The following is a 16,366-nucleotide window of genomic DNA, read 5'->3' as shown; positions in this document are numbered from 1 at the left end:
TGCATGCAAGGAAGCGTGTAAAGGTGCTTTATCCAATTAATGAAACTTGAACAAAGCCAAAGGCACGCCAGGAGCTGGACTAGATATGGCCACTCCAGTGAATTGATCGCGTTCATGGCATCAAGGACTGCCACTTTGCTATGGTCGAAACAGAAAAGTGGGAAACCCAATTTACCCGTGGAGGCTTGGGCACGACAACTAATAATAGGTAACTGCGCCTACAAGGGATTTTATTCAATACAATTAATTAAATCATTCAAATCAATTACTTTGTTGTTAAGCTCCAATTGGCAGCTAACAATTGAACAATCTGAAGCTTCAATTCAATAGTTTTTAGCAAGAATAATCTGTAGTAAATAATTTTAAACACAGGTGTGAATTTCTAAAAAAAAATGAACACATTTAATGTATACAGACTGAAAAGGGGTACACAAAGTTCTTATAACTAAACACCATGACAGAGGTTAATACATAATATACAAAAAATGATGCCTTCAAATCATGAGTGTATACATCTATTCCAAAGAAATATCATAATCAAAGAATAAGTCCAGAAAAAACAAAGAACATTTCCTTGAGGCAAAGAAAGGGCTGGGGAAATAGATGAGCTTGTCGACGTTCCGGTCTCTGTAGTAAAAGTGTCCGTTAGACCATCTTCAGGACGAAGAGTAGGGAATAATAGTAGTCCCTTAAATCTGGTCAAGCAAAAATTGATGAACCAGGCAAATCACGACTATTTTAAAAAAGGATTTCCAGATCTCAAACACCGGAAAGAAGTTTGGAAGATTCTTCAACAATGTGGAAGTAATCTGATATATGCAATCCAAAAGGATTTGCTGTTTGTTGTTGCTCGCTTCCGTCGAACACAGCACGTACGTGTCGCTTGCAGTGATAGCGTTTTGCTTGAGGAGGCTTGGCCCATTTGCTGTGATCACTGGACCAGGGCTTATGAAGGGGCTGTGCAGTGTTTTGCCCGCCCGATCTCCCTATCCGTATTTCCTTGCTGTCGCCTCCTTTCCCAGGTTCTCCACTGTAGCTTCCTCCCTAAACTTCAACAGCTTGCTTTTTATTAAAGTACAGGTCTGTGCGTCACCTGTTTCGAAGTAGCTCAGCCTAAGTGCACTTTTGTCTTGTTCCAGGTGGGTTAGTTGCACATGTATCAGTCGGAGCACCCCAGTCTGTTAAAAGATGTGCTCGCTTCGTATGAGGACCTTAAAGGCCTCCTAAAGTGTGATAAGGGGAGGGGGGACTGAGTGCTAATAGCGAGTAAAGTTTTCGACTATAGCCACACGGATTTCATCTCTAAAAATGGAATCTCTTAGTGCATTTGGAGGGAGTCACCAAGTAGAGGCCCTCTGCAGGTGAAGGTGCAGGAGACGTCCTGCAGCACTGGGGCATGGTCAGTCAAAGTCCTCAAGAGATGCTCTATTTTGGTGGTCCATACCGCTGTAGTCTTGGACATCAACCAGTAGTCAATTATTGACCCTGAATTGCGCGTCGGAGTTATGCAGGTACCTTAGGCATTGAGCGGGTGTGTCAGTCACCAAATATCTACCATGTGATTATTCTGCATGATAGTGTGGATCCAGCTCTATGGGGCGGTTGTCTGTTAGTGCTGGATCTGTCCACCAGAGGATCAAGGAAAAAATTCAAGTAACCCCCGAGTGGACTGTCCTGTCCCCTCTTTGGTCACCCCCTAGAGTACTGTCCCGCCCCCACTTTGCTATCAGATGCTACACCTCCGTGAAGTGACACGGACAGTCAGTATTAGGCCCTTATATGGAGGCTAAAGAAAAGGGGTTGCCATGTAGCGTCCGGTGAAGGAACACAAATCTACCTTCTCTGTCACATATCTCATTGTGCGTTTGCCAGTGACCCCCTACAGATGATGATAGGAATGTTGCAGGCAGAGCTGGAGTAGACAGAAGCATGTGCCTCCCTATCAAGCCCGCCGGAAGTCGTGTGCGAGCGGCATCGGTCAGGTGTAGATCTTGGAGGAAGCAAATATGAATTTGGTGCCTATCATTTCTCATTAGTAAGAGGGCAACAATGTATCCTTGTTCCCATTGAACATTTCAGATTTTATTTTGCTTGTAGCTGTAATCACTCTTTTGATTCCAATTATATAATGCAAAGTCTTCTAATTTCTTTTCTCAATCAATCGCCAAACATTGGTTTCTTTTAATACAAGGTTCTTTTTATTAACCATCCAATTTTCCAACATCACTGTCACAGACCCAGCCAGCGCGTTTCATCCCTTATAGGGACTTCATCAGGGCCTAAAAAATGATTGTAATAAAAACATAATCAATACTTTGCATTTGTTAAAAACATCAAAAAATAGTACAGTTTGTCTTTTTTTTCTTTTCTCTTTATTCCTATTTTTGCTATTTTTTCTATTAGCATAAAAACAATTTTACTGTTGTGTTTTTTTCCATTTCTGTGAAACTCAATTCGAGAATAACCAGACTAATAAAGACATGACTTTGCCTTAACCAAAATTAACCCCTGTATTCGTTATTCCCAACACTGTAGTGCTAGGAGTGATTGCAGCTACTAAGTGCATGCTACATAGCGTAAACCAGTTATCCAGTTCCTTCCCCCAAATAAGCACTGACCGTAACTGAATCTTGGACTTGAGTGGCATGCCGGAAGGGTCTGCACGTTTGGAGTTAGTGACACATATTGTGCAAGTGAACAGTCCAGTTTCAGTGCAGTTCAAACTGAAGAGAGCCTGTCAAGAATCGTTAGGGCGCAGTAGCGAGTGGTTCTTGAACTTGTCTGAGGCCGAAGCTGAGAATCAATGATTAGTCATTATCACTAAGGTGTCTACCTGAGTCAGATCGGGGCGATGGCGGGCTCACCTGTCAGGGGTTCTTCAACATATGCAAGAACTTCATCGCTGCCTTTTGATCTGCGAAGAAATGGTTATTGCCGTTATGGCTGACACGCAGCTTGGTCTGGTAAATTAGGGACTAGGTGGCAGCAGCATTCTGTAGGATGTTCTTCACTGTCAGGAAATCCCTGTGGGCCGATTGAACAGCCAGACTGAAATCCTGGCAGAAGGAGATAGTGTTACCCTTATATTGAAGGGATTATTGTTCCGTTCTCGGGCCAATCTCAAGATGCTATCCCTGTCTCTGCAGTTTAATAAGCAGGTCACGATAGGCGGCACCAGCGCCCCCAGTGGGAGCAGCTGACCCAGAGATATGTGAGCGTGCAATACAATGAAGACAGGGGAGAGAGAGCATTCCCAAATAGAAAACTGAGCATTTTCTCCAAATAGATTTCCATTTTGTCCATGGCGGTAAACTCGAACAGCCCCTGAATGCGAAGATTATTGAAACGGGAACGCACACTCAGGTCCTTATTCTTATTTTTTATGACCTCCAGGACCTTTTCCATCTGTAATAGACACTTGTTGGACGTCAATTGGGTGTCATCTATATCCGATACTCTGGTCTCAAGGAGCTCCATGCGGTCGTTCTGCTTGTCCACCCATTATCTCATACGTCCATCCTGGTTGTGAGCATATCAAGTTTTGAGTCAATGGTGCGAAGGCTATCTGTAGCCTCTTTAAGTATAATGTTGAGGTCCTGATCAGGCCCTTAATCAAGGGTCACTGAGACATGCCCGTAGAGCACGCATGCTATAACTTCACTGTTCTAGTTTGACGTGTAGAGTCAAAAAAATAACTTGGGCTGTTTATTATCTTGTTTGCCCATGGTGCTCTCATCGGGATCAATGACAAGAGAGGTCCAGCCAGGAATGCCACCAGGACCCTTGTCACTTGTCAGCGCCCACCAAGCAGTGTCAAAAGGTACAACTGAACGCAATGAAAGTTCATGCGGCCTAGGTATGAAGGTGGAGGGGGTGCTCTTGGCTCGCCGGCGTGCTACCAAACGTTTACAGTATCCCACCAGTCTATGAGTGTGTGTGCCAATCACAGATGAGGCAGGGGATCAACCCCTACATCCAAAGTGGCAGCGCCCGCAGCCACCCAAGCAGGGAGACAGCATCTTAGTAGAGTCAGGCGTACAGGTCCTCAGGTCCGGCCACTCCCCCGCACCATGTGACCAGCACAGGAGGGCACGAGCAGACGCAGCAGCACACAGCAGACCCAATTCTGGCCAAAAATTATAAGCTGCCCCTCAGTAGCTTCATAACTGGTAATGGCCCAAAAGCAACATCTTTGCCAGGTACCTGGAGACCCCAGTGCCCTGCTGTGCTCCGCACATCCCAGCAGTCGGCAGAGCACAACAGCGTTCGGGCGCCCGCAACAACTGCATGTAGGAACAGCAAAAACAGCTGAGGCAGCTCACAACCTCGACCCACAGCTCACCTCCTCATGGCCCAGTTCGACTAGGCCCCAGCTGCTCCTCTCGTCCTCCTCCATCTCTCCGCTCGGGTAGCCACGCACAGCTCAGAGACCCAAAGGCACACAGTCGGGGTAGCAGCGCTCATGCAAGGCGCTACGGCACACAGCCTCCAGACGCTCCGACTCCCCGGCCCAGGTCTGTGTAGCAGCCGTAGGTAGGCCCCAACGTCTGGTCAGCAATCTCCACCACCCGCCTCACACATTCAGCCTCGGGTAGGGATGGTGGGCGCCCCAGATTTCCTTTGCCTCAAGGAGTACAGGCAGCCACTTTATACGGCCCACGGTGCCCTGCAGCCAAGGATTCAAGCCGGGTGAATTCCTCTGCCGGCAAAGCCTCATTAAAAGGCAGTCATCTTGCTGTTGTGATCTCTGGTGCCCCCGTGGAATCTGTTATTTGAAATGTAGTGTTTGAAATACTAGAAATCAAACTTACACTTACATAAGTCAGTTTTATGTTTTCTTCCATTTTGAATGTGACATTGAAATAAATCATGTGATCACTGGTGCAAGTAGTGCAGAATTGTGAGCTTTTACATTGAACATGTCAGAGTTGCCGGCCGCGCACGAACAGCGAACTACACAAATGGCCGGCTCCCGCAAACGCGCATGTGTGGGAGCCGGCCGGGGAGCCCAAATACTCGTACATCCTGCGCAGAGACGCTTCGCGTTCCTGCTTCGGGAAAGAATAGTTCACATCCTGGTCTCACCTACACTTCCGGGTCCTCGTCCCTCGGCATCCTTCTCGTCGAGTCAGCGTTCCCTGGATCGGTGTTCCCTTTCCTGGCTCCGCACTTCATCTCCGGGTCCCTGTTGAGTTGACTATAGGTTCCAGTGAAGTTTATACCTGAAACCTTATTAACAAAACCGAGCAAAGCTGCATAATTTTGTATAAAGCACCAGCGCTGTAGCGCTGATTATACTAATTATCATTAGTCTCATTTTCTCTACTTATCTGACATGGGCTCAGATTTTGTGGAGGTCTGCTTTTAGTGCTGAGGGTTCTTATATATATAGTCCTGTAGGTTCCTGGAACATTAAGGAATATTGTTAGGTCTACCTGAAGCTAAGGTGGATGTTGTAAAGTGCATTATATAACATCACAGAGAACCTCATGCTGGAATATATCTAGTCAGTCACTACATGTTTTAGGTGGGTATATGTATAGATGTTCTTCTGCATATTTTTTACTCATTATTCCTCAACTCTGAACACTTTATTGTTTTCTATCTCCTTTCTAGACATACAACACCCTTTCACTTACACCGATCACCAGAATACATGGAAGAAGGGAATTATTCATGTAGATATAAGGACACATAGAACAGACTTACATGTAGGGTTAGAAATACCTTGCTTACTTACCTCATTTTCTGTCCTTTCTCTTAACAAAGACTTCTCTTGGCTGGCTAGTTCTATCCCAGAGTGGGGTGCGACGTGGGACCTTTTGTTTTCCTCCTTGTTTTCTCCCTTCTTCCCTGAGTTACCATTGGTGCTTTGACCCAGTTGGGTACAATAGATGACCAGGAGAGGTTGAGGACCTTTCGTCATTTGAATGTCGTTCCTGCGGAAACATGAGTAAACCTGAGAGAAAGACTGAAGCTTTCACAGTCACACTGAATGCAATGTACCTAACCAAGGACACCCTGGCTGTGCTAGGCCATATTTATTACTTTGTATCAACTCATCTAACCTGAATAAACGCTGAGAACGACTGAATCTAATATATTAGTATTGTGGGAAAATCATCGAATGCATGCTTTAGTAAAATCTAAAAGGGCTATTGGTTTGTATGATTCTAGTCAGACTGAACTTCTTTAGGAGGTTGGGTCTTCCAGTTGCAATCCTTTATTTTTAGAGCATGGTTTTGAGAGTAATATATTTGAAGCAGATCTCAAATATGTGAGTTGGCAGCCAATTGCCATCATACTCTACTCCTCCCTCACCATGAACCGACAGATCAATGCCGTATTCTGACCATGAACCGACAGAACAATGCAGTATATGAATCAACACCCTCTGCAAGACCTTCAAATGGATCCCCCCTCCCGAATCCAGGAAGACCGTCACCCATGCACTCATCACTAGCATGCTGGACTACAGAAACGCCCTCTAGGCCGGAATCAACAAATCTCTACTCCACAAACTCCAGACCATCTAGAACGCCGCAGCCATGCTCGCCCTCAGCATCCCACGACAAGACCACATCACCCAACACTTACGAGACCTCCAATGGCTCCCTGTTGAAAAAAGAGTAACCTTCAAGCTGCTCACACACGCCTAAAAATCCCTCCACATTTGGTGCAAGGCGACTACAATGCCAAACTTCACCAATTTGAAGTAAAGCAGTGTTGTTCATAACCTTGACTACCAGTTTAGGTTCACTAAACTTGCTTTCAGTTTTTGAAACTCTCTTAGCATTTTTAACTCGAACCCATTGACCTCTATGTAAGTTAACCTGTTTGGTGCCATGTTTCAAATCATAATAGGTTTTGTTTTTCATCTGAGATTCTTTAATATTCTCTCTCACAATAGGTATGTCGCAAGGAACCATACCACTTTTATTTAACCAACCAGGATTGATTTTTGAATGCGGAATTCTGCCTCTCATTAAAGAAAAAGGACTTTTACTAGTAGTGCCATGGATAGTACTTCTATATGCCCAAAGAAGTTTTTTTAACTCTTCTTCCCAAGATAGGTTACTTTTGTTAGCAAGTTGCAGAACTTCTTTAATACTACGGTTGGCTCTCTCAACAATACCGTTGCCGCTTGGGTGATACAATGCCGTAAATCTCTGTTGAATCCCAGAAGCATTTAAATAGTTTTTCATTTCAAGGAATTTAAATTGTACTCCATTGTCAGATAGAATTAACTTAGGGAAACCTTCCCTTAAGAAAATATCATCTAAAAATGTTATTACCATTTTAGTATTGATGATATCTACAACACAAATTTCTAACCATCTTGAAAAAGTGTCAATGAGTACCAAAATGTACTTCTGTGAGCTGTCTTGCCAACAAATTGGTCCCATACAATCAATGGCAACAACTTCCCAGGGGAAATTAGGGCAACCCGGAGAAGCTAAAGGTGGATTGAATGTTTTAAGCGTTTTATCAGAAATCTCACATTTCACACATGATCTCACAAATCTTTCTACGTCTAAATCAATTCTAGGCCACCAATATAATTCTTTCAATCGTAGTTTGGTGCGTGTAATTCCTGAATGTCCTTCATGACATAAATCAACTATCTTCTTCCTTAAGTTTTTTGATGGTACAATTTTATCACCACGTAAAACCAGTGTATCAGACAGACTTAGTTCATTCCGAACTTCCCAGAAACCTCTCAATTCATCATTAACAAACTTTTTATCTATTCTATTCCATCCTTTCATAATTAATTGTTTAAGGACAAGTAATATTTGATCAGAGTTTTCCGCTTCGAGCCATTCTTCTTTGCTAAAACTACCTTGAGTCCTATTTGATGATATGTGAGCTACTGAAAAATCATCCCAAGAATTCATGTCGAGTTCAACCAATGGTAAAGACATACGACTTCGAAAATCTTCAGTAAAGTTTTTGACACCAGGCATATATTGAACTTCATACATGAAGTCCTGTGGCCTCATGGACAATATAGCAATTCTGGCTGTGGCATTGGTCAAACCATCAGTGGTCAGTAATTTAGTCAATGGTTTTATGGTCACATCATAAAATAAATTTCCTAAAATGTTCTAGAGCCCATACACAAGCTAGGGTCTCCCGTTCTACAACAGAGTAACGTTCCTCAGTAGGAGTGAGAGAACGTGATGCGAAAGCGATAATGACTTCTTTGTTGTTCTCATCTAACTGTGTCAATACACTACCTAACCCCTTGCTACTAGCATCAGTGGTGACAATGGTTTGTGCGCAAGGATCAAAACCTTGAAGACTAGGTGCTTGCGCAATGGCTTTTTTTATTTCCTCAAAGGATTTTTGGCAAGAAGCACACCAGATGAACTGTGCCTTGTTTTTAAGTAGGGATCTCATTACGCAAGTTTTCTCTGAGAACTTGTCCACAAATTTTGAGTAAAATTCTGCAAGCCCTAAGAAGGATCTAAGATCCTCTTTCGATTTGGGTGGGGGAGCATCTTTAATGGCACTTACCAGGCTGGTTTTGGGTCTAATACCTAAGGCACTGACTTCATGACCTAGATATGTAACGTTATTTTCTGCAAATTTACATTTTGAAAGTTCAGCAGTAACTCCTTTGTCTTGTAAGATGCCCATTACCTTCCTTAAACGTTCATCATGAATTTTTTTGTTAGGACCCATTATAAGGATATCATCTTGGAAAAATATTATACCTTGCATATCACCAAATAATTCATGCATGAGCCTTTGAAATACCGCAGCTGCGGACGCTAATCCGAATGGCATGCGGCGAAACTGGCAGCAACCAAAAGGAGTACAGAAGGCTGTGAGGTGTTTACTCAAGGGATGTAAAGAAATTTGGTGATATGCACATGATAAATCAATCGTTGAAAACCATTTTGCACCTTTAGTTAATGAAAGCATTTCATCAATTCCCCGGAGAGGAAATTGATCAATGATTATATTTTCGTTCAAATACCTTAAGTCTATGCACACGCGAATTTTCCCATTAGCGCGTCTCGCAATAACAATCGGGGAAATCCAATCAGATGCTTCGATAACTTCTGCATCTAGTAATTTTTTAAGTTCTGCTTTTACCTCATCACGTACAATTAGTAGAATGGGACGTACTTTATGAATTTTTGAAATTGCATTGGGTTGGACTAAAATTTTATGTGTAAAACCCTCAAGATTCCCAATGCTGCCACTAAAAACTTTGGGAAATTCTTCCAAAACCCACTTCTTTGTGTTTTCTGCTTCACACATGACTAACACTTGTTCGGGGCTATTGGGATTCAAAATAATACCAAGAGAACGTTGGTCTTTCCAACCTAAAACTGATGGCCCATCTTTGGCTACATACAATTTACACAATGCTCTTCTACCCTTGAACTCGAATATTAAAGATCTAAAGCCAAGCATATACATTTTGTCCAGTGAAGCTTTCTGGGTTCACATCAGTAGGTTGTAATTGTGGACCAATAGTGTTAAAGAATTTGTTATCCCACACTGATTTAGCGATGATGGTGAACGGGGATCCAGAGTCCGCTGCAAACTGTAAAATTATGCCACCAAAAGAAATCATACATAAGTGGCTTATTGGTATGATTGCTTGTAATATTAACCACAACATGCTTAGTTACACTACTGGAAACATTTGAGTTCTCTAAAGAGTCTTCATCTTCATTGTTATCTGATAAATCAGAATTGCTGTTCGTAATACAAGTTACATGTGATTTTTTATAACGTTTCCTCCTACAAACTTTGGGAAAATGTCCAACTATTCCACATTCTGAACATTTCGTTGATTTGGTAGGGCATTTTTCAAATCTTGCTGTATGAGAAGTGCTTCCAAATCTGTAACATACAAAGCCGGACTGAGAAAGATTTTCTTCTTTTTTAAAGTTAGAGTTTTATGTGGTTTCCAATTGTTGTTTTGATAAGATCTTGGTTGCCTGTAAGTAAGACTTTTATCTTTCCTGGTGTCAGTAATTTTATTGACAGTGACTGTTTCACTTGAAAGAGAAACTGCTTTAGCACATCTTTCTGATAATTCTGCTTTTTTGACTAACGTAATAATATCTTTAAGACTAGCATCACCTTCCATCCAAAGTTTGTCCTGGATACTCTTATTTTTGGTGCACATAACTATTTGGTCCCTTATCATGTCGTCATGTAAAGAACCAAATTTGCACTTGATGGCTAGGTTTTTTAAAGCAGAGACATAATCTTCAATTGATTCGTTAGTCTCTTGTTTACGTTTGTAAAATGTGCATCTGGATACTGCTGCACAAACAATAGGTGAATAATGGTCATCTAGGTCAGCTATGGCACATTTGAAGACGTCAACATCACCACTTCTTTCGTTTTTCTGCATTTGGTTATAAACTCTGAGACCTTCAGGTCCTAAACAATGCATTAAAATTCTTTTTTTTCTTTCAGGAGACATAACACTACCATTATCTTCAAGAGTAGCAATATAATTAATGAAATATTCTTTCCATTCTTGCCATTTAATGATAGGTTCTCCAGGATTGGTCAGAAATTCTTTTGGGTTACTTAGAGTAATGCTGACATTTGTATTTTGTGTACTATTGCTTGCTGTGGAGGTTATACTGGATTCACCCTCCATATTCAATTATTTAAAAAATGCTGTTGAAATATTTAAAATGATAAGGTAATAGATAAAACAAATCTTACTGTATTATAGAGTGAAAACGGTAGACTTGAAGTTTATAACTCCTTGGAATGTGGAGAATTCCTTGTAAGCGCTGTTAAAATCGAAGTGCTCCACTCGTACTGTAATTCCGAATAATGAATAATCAAGATGGCCGCCAGGGTCACGTTGCGTGACCTCGTAGCTTACGCGAGATGATATCACCGCGTTGCGCTGCCAGGATGCACACAGTAGAAGCGTCTTTTAAATCGGCGCCGCGTGCCAAGGAATGGCTCGTGGGGCAGCTGCCGTCATCTACACGAGGTAAACAGCGCTTGCGTCAGGGATGCAACCGTAACTAGATTAAATATCAACAGCGCTTGCGTTGGCAGTTATAAGTAGTTTCTTGATGTAATACGCTGGGGATTGAAAGAAATTACAACTAAACTCACGTAAATGTAGAGATGTCCGTTGTTGTTCCCCTTCACGTAAACGGATCTTGTTGAAAGAATTGATGGATAATTTGAATGTTTATCCGGTTGACGTTTGAATAGTTGGCAGGGGGCTGAGCATCCTTGTCGCCAAATCGATGTAGTATCCTTAAATGAGACTCCACTCAGATAAAAGATGAAATTACTGGGTTCCTTTATTTCAGCCCCCCGCATACAGGAAAAGCACCTCCAACGCTGACAGTCTCCGTAGAAGAACTGTCTTAGGAAAGAATCTCGGAGTACAATACATTCTACAATCTAGAATCATATGACTAATCTTAAAGCAACATACTACAAGGTAACAAGAAGTTTATTGTTACAAAGAAGCATAAAAGAGCCCACCAACCAGTGTCCTGCCTTCATGGATCCAGATCTGCAACTGGCCAGTAAATGGAGCACTACAACCAGAAAACAAGAGCCGGTGTTATCTGTTGGATGTTACAGATAAATTCAACTAAATGCATTCCACAGTCAACGCCAATACATTAAATAGATCTGATACAAGCAACAGAGGATACAAAATATAAATATAAAATTTGTAATCGCAAGAGGGAGTGTCAGGCCGGACGTAAAAAAATTATCTGATTTCCAAGACCGCGGTTTCCACAAACCAATTCCACAGGTCCGACCTCTTCCATGAACGATGGGCTGAGGAGTCTTGAAGTCCCCGCCTCTTTCCATTAAAGGTGAGCCTCGTGTAGTGAAGTAGTCGAAGGGGGGATATGTTTATCTTTTAGAGAGAATGCAGTCGCGTCGGCACCACGGTAGCCGCAGGTGACACAGGTGGAGCAATGGCACGAGGAGGAAGGGGCCAGGAGCGCGCGGTACAGCTCCCGTTCCCGCCGGCGGCTGGTGGGCGGCGCGACCACCGGAAGTTGTAATCCCGGATGTTCCGGTGCGAGCCGCAGCATAAACAGAGATGGCGGAGGCAGCGGCGGCGGCTGCAGCGGCTCCGGGGATACAGTCAGCAGCGGCCGCCGGTTCCTCTTCCTCCGCCACCCGGGGCCCCACCACCCTCGCCATCATCCCCACTATTCCTCCAGGGGGAGGCTGGACCCGGCAGGTATCCTGCAGGTGAGACCAGTGGACTGAACCAGGGTTGTTGCCCGACATTGGTCCTCTAAGTGTCGTGGCTGTAGCCGACCCCCAATGCACCCCCTTGCAGCGAGTGCACCATCGTGTGCTCTGCAAGCCGTCTGCATACTCCGGCCAGCTGACCTTCGCTTTCCTGCCGGTTATGTTTTCCCCACCACAGTTATGTTATCATTCAGCAATGAGTATTCCACTTCCGCGATGCCTTCACACCTCTCTCTTCCCCGCTGTCATTCGACTCCCAGTTGCAGGTAGCCTGCTATGCATCTTAACAATACAGCACTGCACTGCCTACATCCTACTATCGATACTTTACTACTGCCATACTGTACTCCATTTGTCCTACAGTGCTAACACTTTTCCTGCACCTTGAAGCACAGTATTGCATTGCGTTTTGAAAGGGGTCTGACCCTATCCTCCCCCACCTGCTGTTCCTTGAAAGCACAACCTTTCAGCACCCTGCTGCTGCAGTGGGACTCTGTTGGTGTCCCAGTTGTGTCTTATCTTGCTGCATCTCGCTCTGTTTCATATACTTTCTAGATCGAGCCTAGGTAGCACTGTCACTTAGTGACCTGTGGTAATGGCTTTGTGGAGTTCCAACTACACCCATTGCTTGCTTTTGTTTTTCATTTGTCTGTGATCTTCAAAAATCCTTGCTTGCCAGTGGTCAGTCCTGCCTCTTTGCCCCTCCTTTTTTTCTCTTCAGTTCCTCCCATGCAGCAGGGACTCAGTACTGTCTCCTCAGTTCCTTATCTGTTCTTTAGAGAACTACTTTTTTTTTTTTTGTTTCCTGCTCTGTTTCTGTTTGCCTTTCTGTAGTTTTGCACTATAGCACCATATCTTCTGAAAACTACCCCAGAATTGGCTTTTCCCCACATAAGCACCATACACAAACAAAAATATACAGCATATCTTTCTGTACATGAGCAATTATTTGTACTATGGATGTGTACCCATCTTTGTGTATTGCTTTGTATAAACATGTAGAATAACGATGTTAAAAAATAAATAAAACTACTTTTTAAGTACAGCAAGACTTGAAAACCAGTGTTTATCTAATGCATCTTTAATCTACATATACATACTTCCTTTTTGCATTTATATACATTACATGTACTTGGATCTATACATTTATTACCTTTCTCCTTAAAAAAGCATATTCAATGAACTACCCTATTTCTCATCCCATACCTCTATCAATATCTTTAATCTACATATACTTACCTCCTTTATGCATCTATATACTTTCCATGTACTTATGGATCTATATATTTATTACGTTCTTCTAATTCAGCATATCCAGTGCACTACCCTACTTCTCACCCTATACCTCTCTCAATATATCTCCTACCCCCAACTTTCTGACTCATCTCAAACTTCTTTTTACTATGCTTTCCAATGCACTACCCTATTGCTCATCCTATACCTCTATCAATATCTTCTGCGTTCACTCTCACTTATCCCAAACCCCATACCACTACTATGGTCCCCAAAATAACCCTTTCTAGACGCATCCCTACTCTACTCCTCCTTGCATCATCTGACACCTCTTTTACTATACTGATCCCCCCCTCAAAAACGAGCCTTTCTAAACTCTTCCCCTCCACATCCCTTTTTACTCATCCCATGCCACACTATGACCGCCAAAACAAACAAAGTCTAAATATTTAACTCTTCTATCCCTCCACTGTCCTTTTAATCAAAATAACAGATTAACATGTCCACTTCTCAAATTTCATATTTCACTATACTAATTCACCACTAATCCTTTATGGGTTCCAGAGTTGCTTGCTACCCGTTATTACTAGTTAGGATCCCTGCCAGTGCTTAATTGCAAACTCGTACATGAAGGCACATTTAATGTCTGCGGGGGAGGGTATCGCTTAAAAAGAATACATTAAATCCATTGTGTGCATTGTATTTTATTTACATTGGGAATGGAATGTGTGCATAGGCAAAACTTTAAACAACTTTGTCATTCTCTGCTTTTCTACTAATTAGACTTTCTCATAAAGCTCAAGTCATATCTTTAACTGTAATGAAATTCCCAGAACTGTACTAACAACCACAATCAAATGAAAAGATCCCAACGGTGGACCTTCGTATCTGCACCTCACACTAATTTCGGTTGTTCATAAGTCCTGCGCAAAATCACACCAGCACTCACCGTTTTGCGCTGCCCCAGTGTTCCACATCTTTAATCCATAGAGCAGAAGGAGGAGCCCCTAATTGCAACGCTGCAGGAAGGAACATAATACGTCTCGGGGTATTCGATAATGGGCATTGTGATGCCTTGAGGAATTCCTAGTTTGCCGGCGCACGGAGCTGGAATAAGGATATTAATTTATCTGTGGAGACTGAATTTACAGACATTTTCATTCAAGCTCTGACGAAGTTCCTGCTGTTTGGAACGAAACGCGTTGGCTGAGCTGTTTGTGTTTATAAGAAGTTATACTCGATGGAAGGAAAAAGTATGAATAAAGGTTTTTGAAATAACGAGAAGGACTTGACTTAATCACCAGACGCACCTCCTTTTGCTTTATAACAACCAAAATCCATTTCCCGCAACTCGTATTCACACTCAAGAGCTGTACTATCAGCAGATGCTCAAAGTCAAAGCCATCTGTATTATGTTTTTTCAGTTTCAGCTAGGCGCATACCCAAATTAACTTGTGTTAAATGGAAAATATCACGCCTCTATTTCTTCACATGCCTCATTAAATGCATTATGTTCCCTGGTTCTTCCATGGAGGGCGGCATTCAGATGTATGCTAGCGTCTGTTCGCTAAACTAAATGTCACAGTACCCCGGTCCTGTAAACACCCTGATTAAGGTAATGTGTAATCTAATGAGGAAGAAGACAGATTTTATCACTGCTCGGCCTTTACATAGTCGATGGCTCTGCCTTAAAATCTTTCAGCTCCCACGAAGAGAAATAGAATTTCCTCAAGGGCAGTATCTCCTCTGTGTAGTCGCAGAAATCAGGTAAACACTATGGTTACATTAAAGAAACAATATTGTTCTACGTTTTAGGTCTGGCTCTGACAGTTTTATCTGTGGGAGCTTTATGGAATGAAGGAAATAATAAATATACAGACATAAATCGAGGGCATGTCTGCTAGTCCATCACATCCAGAGGTCTGTTAAAGTGAGTTTCGCATTTTGATATTGGAGTCCTTAACTTACGACACGATGCAGTAGACCCTCAGCCCACTTTAGCCATTGGCTATCTTGCACTAGAAGTGATAGCAATTTACCTTTTTCTCATGCTCACAGTAAGAAATCAAGTGAAATTCATTGCAGCAGCTATGGGTACCTGGCTGGTGGATGAGTGCTTTATTTGTTACTTTTGTTCTTGAAGTATATAATGGCTTATTTTGTGTCTTTGGCACTTTTTTGGGGGTTGCCTGACAGATTTCTGCATTGTGCTTCTTGGCCTATTCACTTGCTGTGTTGCAACCTGCAGTGAACCATGCCCTGGGCAGCCACTGCTTCCCAAGCAGGCAACTTCTTCGAATAGTATTTGACATACTTTATGATGGTTTTATCATTCCAAGATGGCCAACTGGGTGCTTCTAAATGTGGTAGACATCGAACGATAAACCTATAATAAAGGCTTCAGAATACCACTCTTAAGTTGACCTCCAGTTGCAGTAGTTTTTCAACTTTTCTTTCTTTGCAAACATATGCATGCCATCATAAATGACAACTTTTTTTTAAACTTGTTAATTTCTAATGCACATGCTTGCAAAAAGAATAAAAATGACTTTCTTACCAAAATCAAATCTATTGCCGTTGTCATATTTATTTTCAGTCGTTGGCTATTCCTCTGCTCCATGATATGACAACTTGGAATCATGAGAACTGTCTAAGTGGTTAAGGCAAGGCATGTTTTCGCTAATGTTGTCTTAAAATCAACACTCTGTGTGTAACTTCTTATTTGATTTAACCACCAGGAGGGGCTTTATTTAACATGTCTGCATACACCGGTCGACCCTTTTCATAACTCCGATATTTTGCTTAGACCCTCTTTGAAAAATACTGGATTGAACCTCAATCTAATTCAACTAGCACTTTGATACCTCTGCTATCATATATAGAATATGAATGAGTTTTTTAA

The 16,366-nt window shown here is 42.3% G+C and overlaps 2 protein-coding genes across 5 annotated transcripts in view; one reads left to right on the top strand and one right to left on the bottom strand.

The window, feature by feature from the left end:
- Positions 1-431: 431 nt before the first annotated feature.
- On the bottom strand, positions 432-11,925 carry LOC146854143 (uncharacterized). 3 transcript variants are annotated; one of them, XM_085651915.1, is made up of 4 exons: positions 11,766-11,925; positions 11,501-11,552; positions 5,741-5,939; positions 432-2,279 (listed from the first exon to the last, which is right to left on the bottom strand). In XM_085651915.1, exons 1-4 carry the CDS (start codon positions 11,833-11,835, stop codon positions 2,259-2,261), a joined length of 342 nt encoding a protein of 113 aa, XP_085508041.1. In that variant the 5' UTR covers positions 11,836-11,925; the 3' UTR covers positions 432-2,258. The 3 variants fall into 3 exon arrangements, with proteins under 3 accessions (XP_085508041.1, XP_085508040.1, XP_085508042.1); XM_085651914.1 differs by lacking the exon at positions 432-2,279 and adding an exon at positions 2,287-5,404; XM_085651916.1 differs by lacking the exon at positions 432-2,279 and adding an exon at positions 2,287-5,404 and having other exon boundaries at positions 11,784-11,925.
- A 123-nt stretch (positions 11,926-12,048) lies between these two features.
- Positions 12,049-16,366, top strand: part of MKRN1 (makorin ring finger protein 1) — a 114,151-nt gene continuing 109,833 nt past the window's right edge. For both annotated transcript variants that reach the window (XM_085651913.1, XM_085651911.1), the window contains exon 1: positions 12,049-12,228. In XM_085651913.1, coding sequence (XP_085508039.1) covers positions 12,074-12,228 — 155 coding nt within the window. In that variant the 5' untranslated portion in view covers positions 12,049-12,073. The remainder of the gene's footprint in view (positions 12,229-16,366) is intronic.

This window comes from Triturus cristatus, chromosome 4_1, assembly GCF_964204655.1.
Source record: "Triturus cristatus chromosome 4_1, aTriCri1.1, whole genome shotgun sequence".
NCBI lineage: Eukaryota > Metazoa > Chordata > Amphibia > Caudata > Salamandridae > Triturus > Triturus cristatus.
This window is presented reverse-complemented; position numbering and strand designations above follow the sequence as displayed.

Excerpts from the sequence above, each read along its gene's own strand:
- LOC146854143 (XM_085651914.1), bottom strand. The coding sequence starts at position 11,835 with ATGGAAAGAGGCGGGGACTTCAAGACTCCTCAGCCCATCGTTCATGGA. Across the intron at positions 5,940-11,500 it reads TCCATGAAGGCAGGACACTG|GAACGACATTCAAATGACGA; the intron begins GTTGGTGGGCTC and ends ATGTTTCCGCAG. Across the intron at positions 5,405-5,740 it reads GAGAAAGGACAGAAAATGAG|GAACCTACAGGACTATATAT; the intron begins GTAAGTAAGCAA and ends TTAATGTTCCAG.